General features: G+C 31.9%; 2 protein-coding genes across 3 annotated transcripts; one reads left to right on the plus strand and one right to left on the minus strand.

Annotated features, from left to right (window-relative positions):
* The first annotated feature begins 32 nt into the window (after positions 1 to 32).
* Positions 33 to 9,298, plus strand: LOC126773642 (uncharacterized). Of its 2 annotated transcripts, XM_050494644.1 has the most exons (11): positions 33 to 207; positions 707 to 774; positions 879 to 988; positions 4,438 to 4,668; positions 5,262 to 5,376; positions 5,719 to 5,785; positions 5,855 to 5,978; positions 6,106 to 6,241; positions 7,376 to 7,522; positions 7,832 to 7,968; positions 8,421 to 9,298. In XM_050494644.1, the coding sequence occupies exons 1-11, from the start codon at positions 117 to 119 to the stop codon at positions 8,674 to 8,676; spliced, it is 1,482 nt and encodes a 493-aa protein (XP_050350601.1). In that variant the 5' UTR covers positions 33 to 116; the 3' UTR covers positions 8,677 to 9,298. The 2 variants fall into 2 exon arrangements, with proteins under 2 accessions (XP_050350601.1, XP_050350602.1); XM_050494645.1 differs by lacking the exons at positions 707 to 774; positions 879 to 988 and having other exon boundaries at positions 34 to 207.
* Positions 9,299 to 9,375: 77 nt separating this feature from the next.
* Positions 9,376 to 18,758, minus strand: LOC126773928 (uncharacterized). The gene is made up of 7 exons (XM_050495188.1): positions 18,673 to 18,758; positions 13,840 to 13,990; positions 12,844 to 12,968; positions 12,060 to 12,152; positions 11,013 to 11,191; positions 10,146 to 10,435; positions 9,376 to 9,475 (listed from the first exon to the last, which is right to left on the minus strand). The coding sequence occupies exons 2-7, from the start codon at positions 13,887 to 13,889 to the stop codon at positions 9,376 to 9,378; spliced, it is 837 nt and encodes a 278-aa protein (XP_050351145.1). The 5' UTR covers positions 13,890 to 13,990; positions 18,673 to 18,758.
* Positions 18,759 to 20,445: the final 1,687 nt, after the last annotated feature.

Here is a 20,445-nt window from a genome sequence, read left to right on the forward strand (position 1 = left end):
TTTAACATTCATTGGAATTATGAATTTGTTTTCTAATCAGTAGCTTTATTGTACTTTTAATTAAAATTCTTGAAATCATTATTTAGCATCTTGTTCGCTTTCTTCTTTGTACAACAATGTCGAAGAGATTATTTTTTCTGTTAATAACATGTATTATGAGCGACTCTGCATCCATAAATGAAAAAATATCCAATTATTTTAAAAGCGGTAAGGAATTATATTGACGTATTGAGTGTTAATTTTAACCGACTTCAAAGAAAGAGAAGGTTTTCGAGTCGTGTTTATTTATGCGTAACTATTTTATGAACAAATTTTTGTGATTATTTTTGCATTGAGTTCAACTCACTTTTATTAGATATTTTTATTGGATATTGTTAACGTTTTATTTGAAGCGTATATTTACACATATTTTAAAAAGTCCGTTTTTTTATTGTTGCTTAATTAAACCGAGTGACAAATAAAACAATAATAATAAAATAAATAAAATAAAAAATAAAATACTTACGGAAAATACGGAAGAGGTATAAACTTCATACACTATCTACTATTGACCTTTTTAAATTTATGATTCTCATAAGAAGTTTGTCATAAGAAGTGTTCCAAGATACGTAAACCGAATTAAATTATCGATTTATAATACAGTAAAAATATATAAACGATATATTATTTATTAAAAATATACCAAAATGGCTTATTTCTTTTGCAGATGTATTTAAGGCTTTTCAAATAGACTGGCAGACACATAGGAAGTCCTTCGAGAACGCTATACTCTTGGTTAGTTGAATAGAAAATATTATATTTTAGATATTTTTGTCAGCTAGTATCAAATTAAGTCTAGTTATACAACAGGCATTGTACTCATAGGTTTCTTGTTACAGGCGTTGAAGGACAATTTTGGTCATAAAAGTATGAATGTGTATGTGAGACGTTCAGCGGATTCGCTTCGAGTATCCGATGGTTTTTTTTTAAACGATAATGTAGTTAACTTGTGAGTATAAGTGTATCATTTTATTTACCAATAAATAATCCCATAGCATTATTTTATTTATTAACTTGGTGTTACTTAGTAATAATTGGTGGTAGGGATTTGCGAAAGTCTGTCTGTGTAGATATCACCCACCCATTACACCTTGATGAGCCCGTGGATTTGCCCGTCTGCCAATCTATTTGAAAAAAATATAGGAATACAGACGAACAAATGAGTCTGATGGCAAGAGATCACTTACGCCCAAAGAATAAATCTGATACTGCCAGAGAATCTAGTAAAAATATAATTAATAGCTGTAACCTTAATGTACTTCATACGAACGCAACTCATTTTTTTCCGAATTGTTTGCCATCGCTGTTGGACTTAATGGTTGTTTCCTCGCCTAGTCATGTTGATGCGCATGGTCAGCTTCCCGCTGAAGCCTTTTCTTACCATGACTTAATTTATTTATCCTATAGGATACGACCTCCGCGGGCTAAGCCCACCATAGTCATGCGGCGAAATTACCAGAATTTGAATACTCCCAATTTTATGGCTGATCTAAACAATATCGACTGGACCGCAATATATAATGCCAACTCAATAGACGATAAAATGAGTATATTTAATTCCCTATTAAATGATCTATTGGATGTACATGCCCCTTTAAGACCTATCAAGCTTAAGCACCTACCGGCTCCTTGGCTAACTCAGGACATTAAAGCACTCATGGCAAAGCGTAATGCTGCGAAAGCTAGATACAAAAGAAATGCGACGAACGATAACCTTTTAAAATATAAGCAGCTGCGAAATCGTTGCAGTATGCTTTGTCGTGATGCTCAGCGTAAGTTTATTACTAATGCTATCGAAAAAAGCGGAACATCTAGGATATGGCAGTTTTTGAGATCATTCAGAGGGCGTCAGCGAGAAACGTTTCCTGCCAATTTCAATCTCGATGATCTTAATAAACACTTTATTTCCTCTTCCTCTCTAAACAATCAGTACAAATCCATCACACTCAACTATCTCCATTCCTTGCCAATCCCTGGCTATCCTCCTTTCCAATTCAGTCCTGTTACCATGGGAGAATTAAAAAAACACATCCTATGCATCAAATCTGATGCAATCGGTTGTGACGGAATTAGTCGAAAACTTATACTTCTTACCCTTAACAGTATATTGCCTACTTTATGCCATACATTTAACTATTCTTTATTACATGGTGCCTTTCCTTCTGTATGGCGTAAAGCTCTCGTGATTCCTATTCCTAAAGTTTCCAATCCTTTGCTTCCTTCTCATTTTAGACCTATTTCTGTTCTTCCATTTCTTTCAAAGGTGTTAGAGCGTGTTGTTCACTCTCAACTAAACCAATTCCTCACTATTAATAAAATCCTGTGCCCTTTTCAATCTGGGTTTAGATTAGGCCATAGTACAGTTACAGCTCTTGTTAAGGTATGTGATGACATTCGCCAGGGTATTGATAACAAATCCGTGACTGTACTAGCTCTCCTTGACTTTTCAAATGCCTTTAATAACATCGACTATGACATATGCTTGGCAATCCTAAGATCGCTAAGCATAGATTCTACTGTCATTGAATGGTTCCACTCTTATCTGTTTAACCGACAGCAATGCATAATGGCTAATAATAAATATTCATCCTATCTAGATATTCCTTCCGGTGTCCCGCAAGGTGGTGTGCTCTCTCCTCTTCTCTTTTCTATATTCATTAATACTCTCTCTTCACTTATTTCCTCCTCTTATCATCTATATGCTGATGATCTACAAATTTACGTTACCGCTCCTTTAGACAGTATCGATGAGGCAGCTGCAACCTTGAATCATGATTTGGCAAAGATATCCGAATGGTGTAAATCTTACGGTCTCAAAGTGAACCCGAGCAAGTCGCCAGTGGCTATATTTGGCAGTCATAAGCTTCTGACGAGGGTCCAAGTTAAACATCTACCTCCAATCTTATTTGAGGGCCAAATATTACACATGCAAGAGACTGTTAGAAATCTTGGACTACTTCTTGATGCTTCCTTTTCCTGGGTACCTCAAATCACTGAAATGAGTCGTAAGATTTTCGCTATCATTGGTTTCTTAAGGCGATGGAAAAACCTATTGCCTATCAAGGCAAAGATCAGTTTAGCTAATACGTTCCTGTTACCAATACTGGACTATGCTGATGTCTGCTACATGGATTTAACTGAAGACCTCCTAAATAAATTAGAACGGCTGCAAAATATAGCCATAAGATTTATTTTTGGCCTGCGAAAGTTTGATCATGTCTCTGAGTATCGGTCTCAGTTAAAGTGGCTGCCAATCAGACTACGAAGAAATCTACACGCCTTATCTCTTCTCTACTCTATTATTTATATCGATCACACACCATCTTACCTTAAAGAACGCTTTAAATTTCTTGGTTGCGACAGCGCACACAACCTGCGTTCTTCGGATGATAATAAGCTAGTTACTCCCTGCAGCCGGACACAAACCTACAGTAACTCTTTTACTGCAAAAACCATCAAACTTTGGAATGCACTGCCTACAGATATTCGGCAGTCGAATTCATTGAGTATTTTTAAATACCGCTTGAAAAGCTATTATTTGTCCATTTCCAAGTAAGGTATGTATATATGTATGAAATAGTATGTGGTTTATAATTTATCTATATATAATTTTATACTCTATAATTATATATAATATGTATATGCTAAGTAATAATTATATATGTGTATGTATATATATATATATATTTGTATGAATGTATATGTGTATGTGTGTGTATGTATGTATGTATATGTGGTTAGTGGGATGTAGATATGTGTAGTCTATTAAATATTTAGTATCTCCTTTTTATATGTAAATGCACTTACCTGTTCTCTTACAAAATTCTTTCACCAAAGGTTGTCTGTTAGAGATCGCTATAAGCGATAAGACCGCCTTTGCGCACCATTTTTTATTTTCTTTTTCTTTGATTGTTTCCTACTTCTCTCATTTTATGTATATGTTGTGCAAAAAGTGTTAAATAAATAAATAAATAAATAAATAAAAACCAATTTTTAAACAATCAGTGCATCCCTATGATGTGTAAGACATTACGTACTTAGATATCATAGTCAAATTGCTAAATCACTCACTTCATATTAAACCAAAATACAAGTAAAAATCTTAATTTTTTGGTAGTAAGTAACTGATTCAGTGATGATATGTAACCATATGAACCAGTACAGAGACTTAATATGGTAAACATATAATTTATACTCCAGTCAGTTTGACTTTCAAAATGTCAATGAGACTTCTAGAGATTTCTCAGATTAGAGTTTAGTGTTGTAAATAATATTCCAAGTTTGCGACCTTGGACGACCGCCGCTCGCGCCGTCATGTAAAAATGGTACCAATGGTTTTATTTTTGATAATATTTATCATGTAATACTTGAATACAAACATATATTTGTCTATTATAGGTTGTTATTAGAAATGTCCCTCACTGGCTTACCTCATCTCACCATGCCGGAGGTAACATTCGCGCTCGCGTCTAACGTCCTGCGGCTGGAGGCTGGTCTTAGCAAGATGATAATGGTTACTGGTTATCTGGTATTCAGGAATGAATCGGATATTCTACATGTTGAAGGTCTAGATAGATACAAAAAATCACCATTTACTTTCGAGGAAGTAGAAAACGTAGGACAGCTGGCGTAAGTGAATGTCTTTATGAACCAAATAATACGGTTAAGATCATATAATATTTCCTTATACATTTCGGGTGATCAATTTTTATAATTACAAATTTAATCTATTTTATTCGGGTAGCACGAGAAAAAATTACGTAGTGTTACTTAGCATTGGTCTTAAACAAAACGTTCGAACGTTGTGATTCGAGCGAGCAATCATATTATCGCGTTCTCACATATCATATAATCATGGAAAACAAACTTTTATGTATTCATGCGTTTACGGTATGCTCATTCGATTAATATATTATAGAAGAAAAAGGAGACAGGCGCCAGAAGTCAAAACTTAAAAAATTGTATTAATTTTTATTGCTTCCTCCCAATGTTTTCTTTATCATCAACATGTGCATTATTGATTCAACGTTTCGATAGTTCTGAAACGACGGATTATAAAGACAAATCATTTCGTACATGGAAAATATGCGCTTTCATCATTGTCACAATATGAACTAATTTTAATGTGAAACGATCGCTTTTGAAGCCCGAATAAAATATATGTATATGAAATAAATCTATATTTAAATCGGAGAGACTATTTAATTATTGTTATCTTTCAGTGTCGTCGCCGATGATTGTACATTAGTCGGCTATACTATAGCCAAACTGAGCGGCCAATCGGTAACATTAGGCCACGACACGTTCCAAGTACGAGACTGCAGATTTAGTGTCGAGGTAAATATAGTTTTTAAATTATCGATTACAGTTAAGTTTAGTTAGTTATTATTATATAGTTATTCCGTAGGAGAAAAGATATACACAACTTAGATATATATATCATATCCATCCGATATATATATATATATCCGAGTTCTGATAACAAATCCATATTAAACGTTATTTCACAAATACCATCGATTATTTTAGACCTCCACCAATAATATCACATCACTTCAATGTCAAATTTGTTTATTTGTCTTTACTTCTCCTGCCTTCCATTGGATATTGGAATAGGCTATAGATGAGTTTCATTGTTACGTCACAGTTAGAAGATACTAATGTTGTAAATCATTTCAGATATCTCCTATTCGTTATGGTCATGGGAAACTACCAGTTATAGCGCCATATTTTTCAAAGAGCCAGGGTAAGTTTTTGATATTAAGAAACCTGGTATACCTGGATTACTTTCATATATTTAATATACTACTTTAAGGTAAACAATTGGAAATCTTGTTATCAAAACCAATACGTGAAGAATTGATGCCGAAACTTCAAGCAGCTGTATTTTCTTATATAAATACGTCAGTCATATTTGGCGATCACTTGGTCAAATTTCGGTAATTATTTCTGTATGCGTTATAGTTAATTATAATAAGACATATTACAGGAACTATCAAAAACATTTTACAAAATTGATATGCTTTATTATAGACTGTTCCATTAATGATTTGATTTTGGTTGCAGTGAATATCAAGACGATGTATTTAAAATGGTGTCAAAAAATATGTCAGAATTAGCTCGAAACCTTAATAATTTAACCATACACCTAAACGAAGAAACTGCTGAATTGGAGCCAGTAGAAACGTCACGGAATGTTACGGTAAAAAAATCGGGTTTGTGGTAATATGTGAGTCTTTTTATGACCTTATAGCTCGAGACTCCCTTGGGAATGTGGTTTGGTCAAAAGGTTATAAATCCCAAGGTCCTGGGTTTAAGCCCCGGATCGGATAAATAAAGAGTAGCGATATTTTCAGTAGCATTCGAAGTCCTCAGTATTTGCAGCGATAACATATGGAGGCATGGTAGCCTCAGAAAGCACGTAAGGCCGTAGGTCATGTACCCGAACTCTCTCCAGTCTTATTCAATTGGCTATCCCATCAGATTATGAGAGTGCACTTATGCTTTAACACACCATTGAGTACTTTAATATCTTCTGTGCAGTATAGCCATATTCTTGGCAGGATATTTACATTAAACTAGTGGGATATATAAAGATTACAAAAAAAGACTTAAAAAACGAGAGTAATTTCTATGTTTTTTTACTGGTTCTTGGTATTATTATTATTATTATTTTTTATAGAATAGGAAGCTGGACGAGCATATGGGCCACCTGATGGTAAGTGGTCACCAAACGCCCTTAGACATTGGCATTGTAAGAAATGTCAACCATCGCTTACAGCCAATGCGCCACCAACCTTGGGAACTAAGATTTTATGTCCCTTGTGCCTGTAATTACACTGGCTCACTCACCCTTCAAACCGGAACACAACAATATCAAGTATTGCTGTTTTGCGGTAGAATATCTAATGAGTGGGTGGTACCTACCCAGACGAGCTTGCACAAAGCCCTACCACCAGTGAATTTCGAATCTGTTCCAGCTTTACATGCAATTTTTAATAGTGTAATTGAATTACTGATTTAAAAGCTTATAAGAGCCTACTTCAATAAAATATAGTTTTATTATTGATTTGATTGAATATTTTCTGCCATTTTATTTCAATGGATAAGAAAATACATAAGGTTTTTATGTAAACGCCTTGATTATTATATTACTTGTGTGTATTTAGTTTAGCCACAAGATCTTTAAATCCAAGCACAGGAACATACAATAGGTACTGATATTTCGGATAACAATATAAGTGGATATTAGTAGCTCACTTTTGGCAGAAGTGAATATGATATCCGGTGCAAACCAAGTTTGAACCCGACATTAAGCCCCTCATATTTATTTCAGTATAATGGTGAATCACACTGGGATCGAGTTTTACTACATAAGATAGCTTTACATGGCTTGGATACACTATATTCCTCTCATACTGGTGGCCCTTTCAAGTTGCAGTCGCCGTTGATAGCAGAGGCTTTCAGATTTAATTCCATTACTGTAAGACATTCATTTATATAGTGTACCCGAGATAGCCCAGTGGTAAGAAGACGTGAATCTCAATCGAGTATTGCAGGTTCAATTCCGAGCAAACGCTACTGAATTTTTATGTGCTTAATTTGTGTTTATAATGTATGTATACACTGAACCACGTTAGAACAGCATGGTGGAATGAACTCCAAAATCTTCTAATATTAAGAAGAGCGGGTCTTAGTCCAGCTGTGGGACATTTACAGGGTGTTACTACTAAGACAATATTTTGACGTCATAAAATTGATTATTTTAGGTTAAATGCAGAATCTTTTACAGGTTAAAGGAAGTCTTTTATTTGAAAATATCACTATTAAAGGAGAACACGAATTTGTAGCTGAAATAATAGATACTACAGTTAATGTTGAAATTGACTTGGAAACGTCTGAATCGACCTTTAAAGTTTTTAATTGGAGGTAATGTATAGAATTAACATTTTACAAGAATATTTAATGCATGTCACATAAATACTTTACACTTATATCCGGTCGCTAAGAGCATGCGTTCCTGACAGGACAGGTGGAATGGACGATATAATTTTAGAAGTGGCGAAAAATTTACGATAAAAAATTTAAAATAATATCATAATATTAGTTGAGATATATAAATATATCTCGACTTACTATAAATGCTATTTTATGTAAATAAGAAAACATTTTTTTTTTAAATACGCTGTTACAACGTTACGTCAACCGTTTATTTTTATATTGTGTTACTAGGGAGACGCCAGGAACACATTTTCTCAACGACCGGAATTGGCGCCAACCTGACTTCGCTTTCTTCTAATAAGGAACTCAATATTGAGATGACTTATTTTTTGCGCCAACATGCATATATGTTTGTCTCATTACGCATAATATACTTTCAGAAAAATAGAATTCTCTCTAGTTGAACTGGAAAAGTATACAAAGGATCGAAGAGCTGCTAGCGCATTTCTTAATGGCTACTTACTAAACAAACTACCTAAAGTCCTGAAAGAACATTTGTCAAGTAAATACCTTCAATACAAAAGTTCAAATGACTCACATAAACCAGCGCAGAAGTTAAATGATGTTAATGTTCAATGTAGAAAAAATGCACCACCCTCACATGATGCTCCTGTAGCACTCGGGTGGTTTGATTAGCAGAAAAAACTCTACACAAGCAACATTGTATATTAATTGACATTAAAAATAAAGTGCTTTCTCAATCTCATCTCGTTGAGTTGCTAATAATTTATTATCAAGTAAATAAATAAATGATTAAACAAATAAATGTAAGTTTTTAATACTTGAACATCGTTAAGTTTTTTCTGAGAGCTGAGGTATCCCAGGCCAAAAACCCATTTATCGGCTAAATCGGAAATTATATGACGCAGTGATGATTTGAATATTTAAGAACTACATCGACGACAGCGAAGGCGCTGAAACACTTATGAATAAAACCACTCCGATCCGAAATAGAGATGACCCAATTATGAACAGACTGGTCGAATAGTACTATCCAGACCGGTTAAGGAATCCAGATACCCATGAATACAAATAACAGAAGGAAGTCAACAGGCACACATTCATATTAAATAAAGGTGACGTCTGGACTCTACGACGTACAATACAAACTTGTATATGCACATAAATACCATATTTTTATCAATTAAGTTTGTAATACTTCGTCATTTTATGGGTTATGTAAATGTTTCCAAAATGCTACGATGCACAATTTTTTATACATTATAATCAACATTATACTCTGGTTAATTTATATTTGATACATATCTGTAATTTGTAGGTAAAGTATTTAAATAAGAGAACTATGACAAATAAAATATTTATACATTTCTTATTTTAAATAGATTTGTAAATAATTTCTTCGTCTACATCTGTAGAATAGTCCAAATTTTTGGGCTTCGATGTTGTTTTCCAATGTCTTATATTTATCGGTTCGCTGAAATATAAAGTAAAATAAATTATATTTTCTTATAAAATATGTTACATTTATTTACAATATATTTTCTATGACTTTTAAATTATTGTATTTGTTAGTGATTTGAATAGTCATCTTATTTCCAAACTTTAAAATGGTAAATGCACCTAATATAAAATTATTTATTTTGTATATAATTTATTTTGGTATTTTTTATGATGTATTTACTCGATACAACCTGTTTAGGGATTATTAACCATTATTTTAACCTAGAAGATGATCTCGTATGTTCATAATATTAAAAGAATAAGCTTCTACCTTACAATATTATACAATATAATAATTAGTTATTACTAACTAGATCGTTTGAACAATTACTAATAAACTATTGTTTATATTATAGATGATGAAGCCAGTGGTAAGAACGCGTGAATCTGAGCTGAATTTTTATGTGCTTAATTTGCGATTATGATTCATCTCGTGCTTGACGGTGAAGGAAAATATCGTGACAAAACCTGCATGTGTCTAATTTTACTGAAATTCTGCCACATGTGTATTCCAACAACCTGCATTGGAGCAGCGTGGTGGAGTAAGCTCCAAGCCTCCTCAAAAAGGAAGAAAGGCCTTAGACCGGCAGTGGGACATTGACAGGGTGTTACTGATTATATAATAGTAAATTTAATTATAGAACCTTTTTGGATTGTCTTCTTTTCGTAATCTAATACCCAGAGACTCGTCTATAGCACCTGCGTCTTCCTCTTCAGTTGTTTTTAGTTTCGTAAGTACACTACCAAGAGCTCTTTGCACTTTGTTATCGTAATAACTCTCTTTATCTGAATCAGTTACTATTGGTCGTAACACTGGGTCGAACATTTTTCTTAAAATCTCTCTAGACCCACTTTGCCATAATGTCGTGGAAACTGTTGGATATGTTACTAATAGGTGCTGAGTTGGAAGTATTGGTAAAATATTGTTTGGTTCCTATGAAAAAAAAAACATCTGTATAAATGATTATTTTAAACTTACTAACTTTTTTATACTACCGTTTTATATAATTTTTGGAACAACGTATATTTTATATTCCAACACCATTTTAATTTTGGTTTGAACTTTTGCCTTTGTTTCGAATATTGATAATTATAATGTGCTAGATCTGGTGGCCAGCTGTCTCGAAAACCTGGGGTAAAATTCGGGATATGTCGGCCACCAAAAGGTTATTGGGGTTTCCTGTAAGGGTATTTTAGTAGCAGTCCGGAATCTGTAAATTTGTAGTATTTACACATCCGTGCCTCGGAAAGCGCGTTAATGTGTTGTGTGTCCTGCGCCTGAACCTTTTCCAGTTATGTTGGATTTGCCGTGCCATTGGATTATGAGAGTTAGAATATTTCCCACACATTTGGCTTGTCTCTCGCGATAACGGCGGCCATGGCCAAAGCGTTGATTATTGAGTGATTATTTCCTAAGCTATATTTAGACTTTCAGTTATCTACGAGTTAAATCAGAACGTTTGGACGTATCTTCTTAATTCCATTCAAACGTAAGTATTTTGTAGGTTTACCTTAGAACTTATAGATTGTTCGTTCGTTTCGATTAATGTTTTAGGGCGTTCTAAATACTTTGTTAGCCTTTCAGCGTACTTTCTTGTATCTTGATCTTGCATCCATTTATTTGACATTGCTGCTTCATCGTTTGATTGCACTTCTTGTTTATAGTCATCAATCAGGTTAATTGGAAAGTCTGCAATATACATTTTTTATAATATTAAGGCTAAAATAAAGATTTATTTTTATTTTTTATAGAAAAAGTAGGCGGACGAGCATATTGGCCACCTGGTAAGTGGTCACCAACGCCCGTAGATGTAAGAAATATTAACCATCGCTTATATCGCCACCAACCTTGGGAACGAAGGTTTATGTCCCTTGTGCCTGTAATAAAACTGGCTCACTCACCCTTTAAACCGTAACGCAACAATACTAAATACGGCTGTTTTGCGGTAGAATATCTGATGAGTGGGTGGTACCTACCCAGACGAGCTTGCACAAAACCCTACCATTAGTAAAAATAAAACTTATTTGAATATTTACTTCTAATAGTGCCAAAGAAAATATACGATTAAGTAAACCATTGTATTCAATTTTTATTAATTTTATTTGCATGTTCAAATAAATTTTGTTAAATAAAATATAAGTGCCATATAAACTAGTGTGTCGCTTCGCGTCTGTTGTGTGCACCTATAGCGCAGTACTTTGAATGTTGATATAACATTATCAATATCAATATCGATATTTACGTATTAAAAATCTGGATATTAATGACTGGCAACAGGTAACTATAGGAAAATACCTTTATCGATTGTCCATAAATTTATTAAGACTATACTTTCCCATTATTTCGGGATAACAGTATGGTTGGCTAAAAAGCCTTCAATTTATAATATTAAATTTTTAAATATATGTTTTTCATGCGATCGTGTGCTCTATATATTTGTATAAAGATCAAAATACTCTGACAAATAAGCTTACTAGAAACACCAGAAATAACAAATAAAACTTAGCTTAACAACTTATTATTAATATATTTAAAAAAACAGTAGTAATAAACTTACCATCTTCATCGTCGCCCATTCTTCTTTTTGGCTGGAATATACTTGGCTTATCGTTAAATTGTCCTCTTCGCATGTAAACTTTTACATCGTTCCCTGTCATTAAACAGAACTTATTTTACCAAATATACGTTATGTCATGAACAAATGTTATGTCATATTATGTTAAGAAAACAATAATAAATAAGGGTTGGAGTTATAACTTGTTTTCTTTCCGGCAGAATATATATAAATTTAACTGTTTTGATTCACAGAACATTGTGTTTGAAATATTACCAAAGAATAACTACTTAGTTTATTGCCGCTTTTTCTCGGATAGAATAGAATCTGCATTCATAATGCAATAAAGTATATTTTCAGTCATTATACAGGATAATACTACACAGAATACTAAGAATAAAGGATTAGGGTAAATGTACGAAAGTGACTGATATTTCTGCAATGCTTACTACAATTTTATTGTTCTTACGCAAAACGAAACGTTTTTAGAACATAGTAACCGCGCGGACTTTAATGGTTACTTTACATATAAAGTATGTATTTATATAAATATAATCTGTTGGCGATACATTCAAAGTCTTGCTTTGCTAGATTGTTATTAAAGTGGATATAATGGTGTTATTGTTATTAAATAAAATAGAAATAATAATCAGCATTTAGTATCCGACTCAGTGCTAGCATTATTATTAGTAATATTATTTTATCATACAAAACTTATATTCGCGTTCAATATACGGGAGCTATGAATGACTTTTGTTTTCATCGTGATGATGAATGAAATATTTACTTGTAAATGTTACGAACTCTGCCACGCAATAGTTGTAACCGTAAGCGATGCCAGCCATGGATGCAATTAATAGCCCGCAGCACACGGCGTATGCCAACCAACACGAGAGGCAGAACGTTAGCGCCCTGATTTAGTACATAAAATAAATACCAATGTAATTGTTAAAACACTTTTAATCTTTTATTTTTAAAGGACCTTTATAGGCAGCCTATATGTCGGCCTCATCGTTACACGCTAAATAAAATAAAAAAGGCTTAAAACTAAGACTAATTCAGTTTGAGAGAATCACTAACAAATTCATATATTTTAATTGCCGAAATACTCGAAGGTTGGAACCGGGAAAAATGATCATGACATTTTACGAAAAACAACTAATTTCAAACTAAACTAACCTGCCAATCATATAAGTAGTAAAATAATTGTAGAATATCTATATTATATGTTGGTGTGGGAGTTTGTTATTAATCTTATTATAGCATATTCCAATCGAAGGAGTAAGATAAACAAGCCTTCCATGCGACTTGCTAAGCTATATTATGCACTACAGTCAGTTCTTGATTAATGTATCTTTAGTTATTATACAACACTATTCCAACTACTTATGTCAATTTTAATTTTACTTTCAAAGTTTCGATAACAACTTTGCCGATATTTATAGACATTTTTTCGCGAATCCATAATAAAAACCATATATTATTCAAGAACTCGATCAATTAGTCAGTTTAATGTCAAAGTTGTTTATTTCTCTTGATTCGTCTTGTGGTTGGAATAGGCTATATTTTTTTATTATTGTTACTTTTGTCTTTGTGAAATTGTTTTTAGATTACATCACAATAATTTCGAAGTCAATGTTTCATGAAGCTTTATTATACGACTGCCGAAAAAAGGAGTGCAATAGTGTTAAGTTTATTTTGCAATAGTTTTTAAATGTCTGGACAGATTTGGATGTATGGGGATTTGGATGTTTGGGATGGGATTGGAGTATGTTTTTCTTACCTTTGAAACAAATCCAAAGTCCAACCGAAACAGTTACATACGTAGCACATAACACAATCTTCACAATCAAATGTAGATGTACCAAGTTTTGTACAGATGTAATAATATTATATATATTACATAATCACGACATCTTCATGATCACGATTACCTGAAATTACAAATAAAGTACATTTACTTGGTACAAGGCCTTAGCCTTGCTTAAGCCCGTCTGTGTAGGTATCACCCACTCATCACATACTCGAGCTTTAGGTAAGATTATATCGATAATCGATCTTCAATCCACGTGCCAATAAAATATAATGTTACTAAACGACGAGAAAATTATACGTCAAAAATATTCCACTCAAGTGCTCTTTTGATTTTATCTTAAAAATCGTATATTTACAAACGATTTTTTACCTTTCTTAGTTTTAATTTAAAATTAATAATTAATTTAATAGACGGCTAATTTACTTAAAGTTTTATTACAGAGAGAATTTATCAATGCATACATATAATTATATATTTTAAACAAAGTTGCAAGAAATAGTTTATTTTTTGTCTTCAGAGTCGATTGATATTATTTACATGCATAAACTGAAATTTCAAAGTTTTGTTCACGATCCGAAAAACAAATAGCAGTAGGCGGAATTTTTGTTAAATATACACTATATACACTTATAACCTATCATGCCGCTTTCTTATAAATACCATTCTGGCAAGAAAATGATGTTGAGGATGAATTTTTTATACGTATTTGTTAATAATATTTTATAATTTGCTATTAACTCAATTTCAACGAAGTGCGCATAAAATGATGATAAAGAAATAAATTTAACAGTGAACTGAAGAATTCAAGGAATTAATGAATTTCATGTTTATGTCTTGTAAAATTTTCTTATGGAGCTTGTATTTTCTCACCCCCCCACACTCGCATGCTTATGCATGTATAATGCCCACGCGATCATATTAACAGTAGGTTTTTTTATTGCGGATGTCAGGCCTTTTACATCAATTCTGTCGGTTACAAAAGGCCTTAAAATTACCCAAATAATATATACAAAAGAAAGGCTTCTTTTAAGTAGCTACAAATTACACCAATTTTTTAAGACTTATGAAAAAAAAAAATTAGAGAGCACGGTATATCTCTGGCAATATACAATGTATGTTTATTTTATATATATTGTCATAAATATATCAATTTACCAATCAGTTATACTAGTTTAATATAAAAACTTAGCTTTACTATACGTTTTACCTTTACAAAAATTCCAAGCTCTTGGTATGACATAAAAATGGAAAAGGAAATATTTTCTTATATTTTCTTAAGGAGAAAGTTTGGATAAACATGTGGAAAAACTAACATGCAGATTGCCTTAATGTCTTTAAACTTTTATTGAAGGACAAGATACCGTATCACTGTTAATCGGTTTTCAACATTTAACGAGTGAAATACAATTTTTTTTTACAATTAATAGGCCAGCGTTTGACCGTTGACTTGCCTGATGTTAAGTATCGACACGGTCTAAGATGTAGCACGCTTGCCTATAAGAAACCTGTTTGACAATGCGAATGTTTTTACAGAATAGCATTGTCGGGGACTTCTGAGAAGCACTGACTCAGATATTATCCCCGAACTAAAACTAATAAAGGTAAACTAATAATGGTATACAAGATATGATATATGTATAACGTTTGTATAGAAAACAGACATGAAAATAATCACTAATTATGAGATCATAAGGTAATTATGGAGTCGATTAAAACCCTTGGATTCGTATTTCGTATCTTGAATTTCGAATATCGGTGTCGTTTTGACGGATAGAATAAAAAATCAACAATGAATTAATGAATGAGTTTAAGGCGTAAACACAAACAGAAAACTGACATTTAAGTTATTGTTAATAAATCAAGCAATTAAAATAAACGCTTCGAGGAGAAAACGTTACATTTAAAAAAAATCTTCTACCAGTTTATTTGGATATTATCAAGGTGTGACAATATAAATAACTTAAACCTGTCTTACATAACAGGGATACCTGACCTGATACGATAACTGTATCGATGGACGCTGAGACCTTATACCGTGCACGTATTATCTAGACAAGCTTAGCTTTGTACTAAGGTGTAATGTAATCCATATGGAAATTTTAACAAGCACTATACGTGTAAAAGCAGTCGAACGACACGTGATATTGTCGAATCAATAAGAGCAAGAGTGGATAGCACGTGCTCGTCTATACATTAATTGGAATTTTTATGAAAAAAAGGAATTTTAACATTCATGAGTATAACGTACAAACGTAACGTCATAACGTCAAATGTTCGCAGTTTCATTGATAAAATTTTCATACATTTTGAGAAGAAAACATTGTTCTTGTGGACATAAATATTAGAATCAATTAACGTAATCTTGTTCATATTTTTTTTTATTAAATGTCTTATTGAATGTAGGTTTTTAGGAAAAATATGCTTAGATACTAGGTAATATATTTTGAATTTTACACTATTTTCAGTAAATTTAATTGAGTAAAATATAAAACTCTTAAGTGAAGAAAGTGGAAAACTTAATAAAATTACATGAAAGTGTAGAAAATTTTCGTCGTTAGAGCTCATACAAGGAATTTGAATAAATAATCTTTGGAGACCTTCGGTCTCTAGCTGTCGTTCACGAGTGTTGCCATCATTTATTAACAAATTTAGTTTCTTATAAGGGAATTATTAGCGCTTATTTTATTTAAAATAAAATAAATTTTACTTTAATTCATTATACTATCTGTTGACATCTTAAATAAATAATTCGTACGCAATAGGCCAGGGCAAATCGGGCAAGTCACAGTCCAGAATATTTTTAACTTTTTGCTAATTCATAAAATTTATTGATATAAATACTAAAATAAATACTAAAATAGAGCTGAAATATGAAATCGCTAAATGAATATAAAACTTAATCTGTTCATTTTAAAAGCTATTTAAGTTGTTAGAATTATTTATTATTTTTAACATTGGTTAGGCCTCTATATTTTTCAAATAATTCATTTTATATGCAGCGGTGTACGTTGCACAAAATTGTTATACATATTTAAGTAGGTGTACATAGCTTTATATGTTTTTAGAGTAAACTTGCCGACACTAACTAAATTCAAATGACTAAAATTTACTGTTATGTATGTACATAAATAATTTACATTTGTTACGTGGAAGTGATAGCGGCATGCATAGTACGTTGGCTTAAACTCAAGAAGTAATAAGAAATATGATTAAGATATCTAACTTAAATTTGAGCAGCGTGGTGAAATTAAAACGTTCTCTAAATGAGATGAGACATAGCCCAGCAGTGGGATATTATTTTACGGGCTGTCATATTACTTTAATTTAATAACTAAATTAAATTTCTTATTACTTTTTATAACACGTTTTTAATTAAAAAAAAACTTCATTACTGTATTCTAATTAACCCTAAATACACGATTTATAATGATATTAGACTGTTTTATTAAAATAAAGAAAACTTTAATTGTATTCTATTTTCGTAGGAGGTGTAGCGATTCGTAGCGTTGCATATTAAAACCAGCAGCTGTTAACCATCAAAATGAAAATTAAAATGAACTTCATTGAAGTATGCTCTTACAAGAAGCAAGTCTTTGAACCGTCATTTTAAAACCGGTTTGGAAAATGAATGTATTCTACAGGTATATAATAGTAGATAGTAGTACTAACTAGTACATAAAAATGCTCAAGAAAATCATACATTAATCTAATTCGAATTATTTTTAATTGATAACAAAGGTACAAAATAAAAATAACATAATATATTTTACGTATATTCTGTTTGAATAAGAAATAGGCGGATTTTATAATGCTATAAAAATATGCATGAGAATTAAAACATCTGGTACATTTTAGTTATTTTTGAGAAAAGCACAAAATAAACGCGTTTTGAAAGCGTCAAATAAATATTTGTGGTTTTCACACACGTGGGAAGGTTTATTCTGTTCTAAAAAATATAATAGAAGTCTTTTCTCTCTTTATTTGACTAAACAAGCGACTGTTTATTTGGAAACGGCTGGCCTAATTTAAATTTTTATCTATCCATCATTGTGGTGGCTACAGTTTATGGCTATCGTGAGAATTGAATTTTTTACGTTATATAACTATTATTATTCCTGATTTATGTTATTTGACAATGATTTATTATGTGTTAAATGCCTTGTTGGTCAAGGCTAGCTTTCCAAGGCTGCAGATCCCGAGGGTTTATATATATTTCGGGTCAGCCCAATAAAAAGTTGTTGTTTTACTGTCAAGTCATTCTCTTCAGAGTTTATTTGTTAGCTATTGAATTCGGTTCTACACCTGAATACTCTCCGGTAATTATGGATTGCATCTCATCCAGTTATCTTTCGCGGTTGGTTATACTTTGGAAATAACTGCCGTCACTGGTATTTGATAATGAGAATAAAAATGTTTTTTTAAAGTATATCTTTTTTAACTTTAACAAAAAAAATATAGAAACTTTGTTAGAAATATACGATAGATAATGTTCGAGGGTTATTATATTTAGGAGCTTAATGTGCTCATGAATTTTGTTTGAATATTCCGATCGAAAAGTTCGTGTTTCTTTATCATTGATACAAAAAGATTATTGATACATTGACTGTCTGGACGAGAAGGAAAACTTTCAGCATTGGAAGCCATGTATGTATACACCTACTATATACTCATAATATTATTGCTGAGCTCAGCTTAATAATCAATTTTATTGAATGTCTATTTTTATACATTATTATTATACAGTTGATAAATTTTTAATTATACAAATTAAAAGCTTTGATATAAATGTTATTTGCTCACCTTATACTTGTAGAATTATTATAATCTATAAAAAGATAATATGAAATTAATCTTTGAGTAAAAAAATGTAAGAACTTATCCAAAAATGTCGAAATTAAATAAAAGATTTGGACTTTACTGATTTGACATAATCAATTTTTTTATTTCATATTATATGTTCTTCTCGGAAAAGGTAAATGTATTCCACTATACAGCCTTGAAACATGCTCTAATCTTTTTCATATATTAGGTAGCGGTGAGAATATATTAATTCCATTTTACGCATGTTTTGTTTCGAAACAAAATAAATATTAACAAATTTCAAATATTACCCTAAAATATATAAGTTATTGATTTAATTGCTTTCATAATTATCATTGTTTTTTAAATGAGCGTTTTTGTGTTCGTAGCGATAGACCTTACGTAATAATATTTAAAAAAAACATTTCTTAAGCTGTATCACTGCCGCACCCACAATAGAGATAAAATGTTTTGTGCGTGCTAGAGAATGTGTAATAATCAGTGCTTGTTTATTTGTTTTGTCGACGTAAGATCGAATACTGTACTACAGGACATGCTCGGGTATAAATATGAACCAAGAAATACATAAATATACACGTGGATCTATCGATAAAATAAACATTTACATATTTTATTTAAACGTAAGATTACAAAATGTTTTATTTAATTAGGTTCTTATTTTTTATTGCTAAAGTACACGCGTCGAAGCAGTTCCGAAAGAGTTTAAAGTTTGTTTTTTTTATATTGTACTGGAAACGTCCGCGCTCTAGAAATCGCAACACGGCTGCAGTTGCAGATTTTGCAGTGCTAGGCAAGGCACTCTGCCTTACCCAGTTTAAGCCCGCCCCACTCGTAGATGCTGTATTTAGTTCAATCAGACACGTTATCTTTATAGACTACCCGTGTTCTTGCTCCTCACTTTTGTTCGTGATGTGAGTTGACGATATTGTAGACGTTGGCAATATAGTAGAGTAGGCGATTAATTTCTGCAAAAAACCATAACTTTAACTTTAGAGTTAAGCTCTACAACCTAAGTTTTGCCAACTTATTAGTTTTTTTTTTGGTTTCAATGGTGAGTGTGTAACAACTACTTCATGGACATTAATAAAGATATTTGTTAAACAAATAATTTTGTTTTTGTTTAATGCTTGTAAAATTAGTCTTTGTAATTGTAAAAATAGTCGAATATTTCAATGTAACTTTCTAAGGTCAAATTTGGACCAACGATTTGTGTTAAGGACACCTTTTTACCCCTTTTGTCGTCAAAATTGTACGATAATACCAACTACTTTATTTATCATATTATTAATATGTATTAAATAAATCACCGTTTTCATGTTTTTTTTTTAATACGTATATAATAATATATATATAATATGATGAATGAATGAATGAAACATGAAAATATAATCATTGCACGTCATGTAACGAAAGTGATCCGTCTGTTATAATGTTAGAAACTACTTAACCAGTTTTATCCGGTTCACCTGGTGGATGGATTGATTCTAGGAAAAGATTTTAGATGTATAAGATACTTTAGTATCTCCATGCGGGAAGAGCGGAGTGATTACGTTGAACAGTTTACAAGATCACTGAAATACAAGACAACTACGACTGTGAGCTTAAGCAGATCTGAAGAACTGTTTGGAATTAAGAAATACTTTTGAAGTATTCAATCTGTTCGAGCCCGTGATACCATTTTATTTTTAAGGGTATCGTATCATGTAATAGGAAAAACAGTATTTTGCTGTAGTGTAGATAGAATTGTAAATT

This window comes from Nymphalis io, chromosome 15 (assembly GCF_905147045.1).
Source record: "Nymphalis io chromosome 15, ilAglIoxx1.1, whole genome shotgun sequence".
In the NCBI taxonomy this organism is placed as follows: domain Eukaryota; kingdom Metazoa; phylum Arthropoda; class Insecta; order Lepidoptera; family Nymphalidae; genus Nymphalis; species Nymphalis io.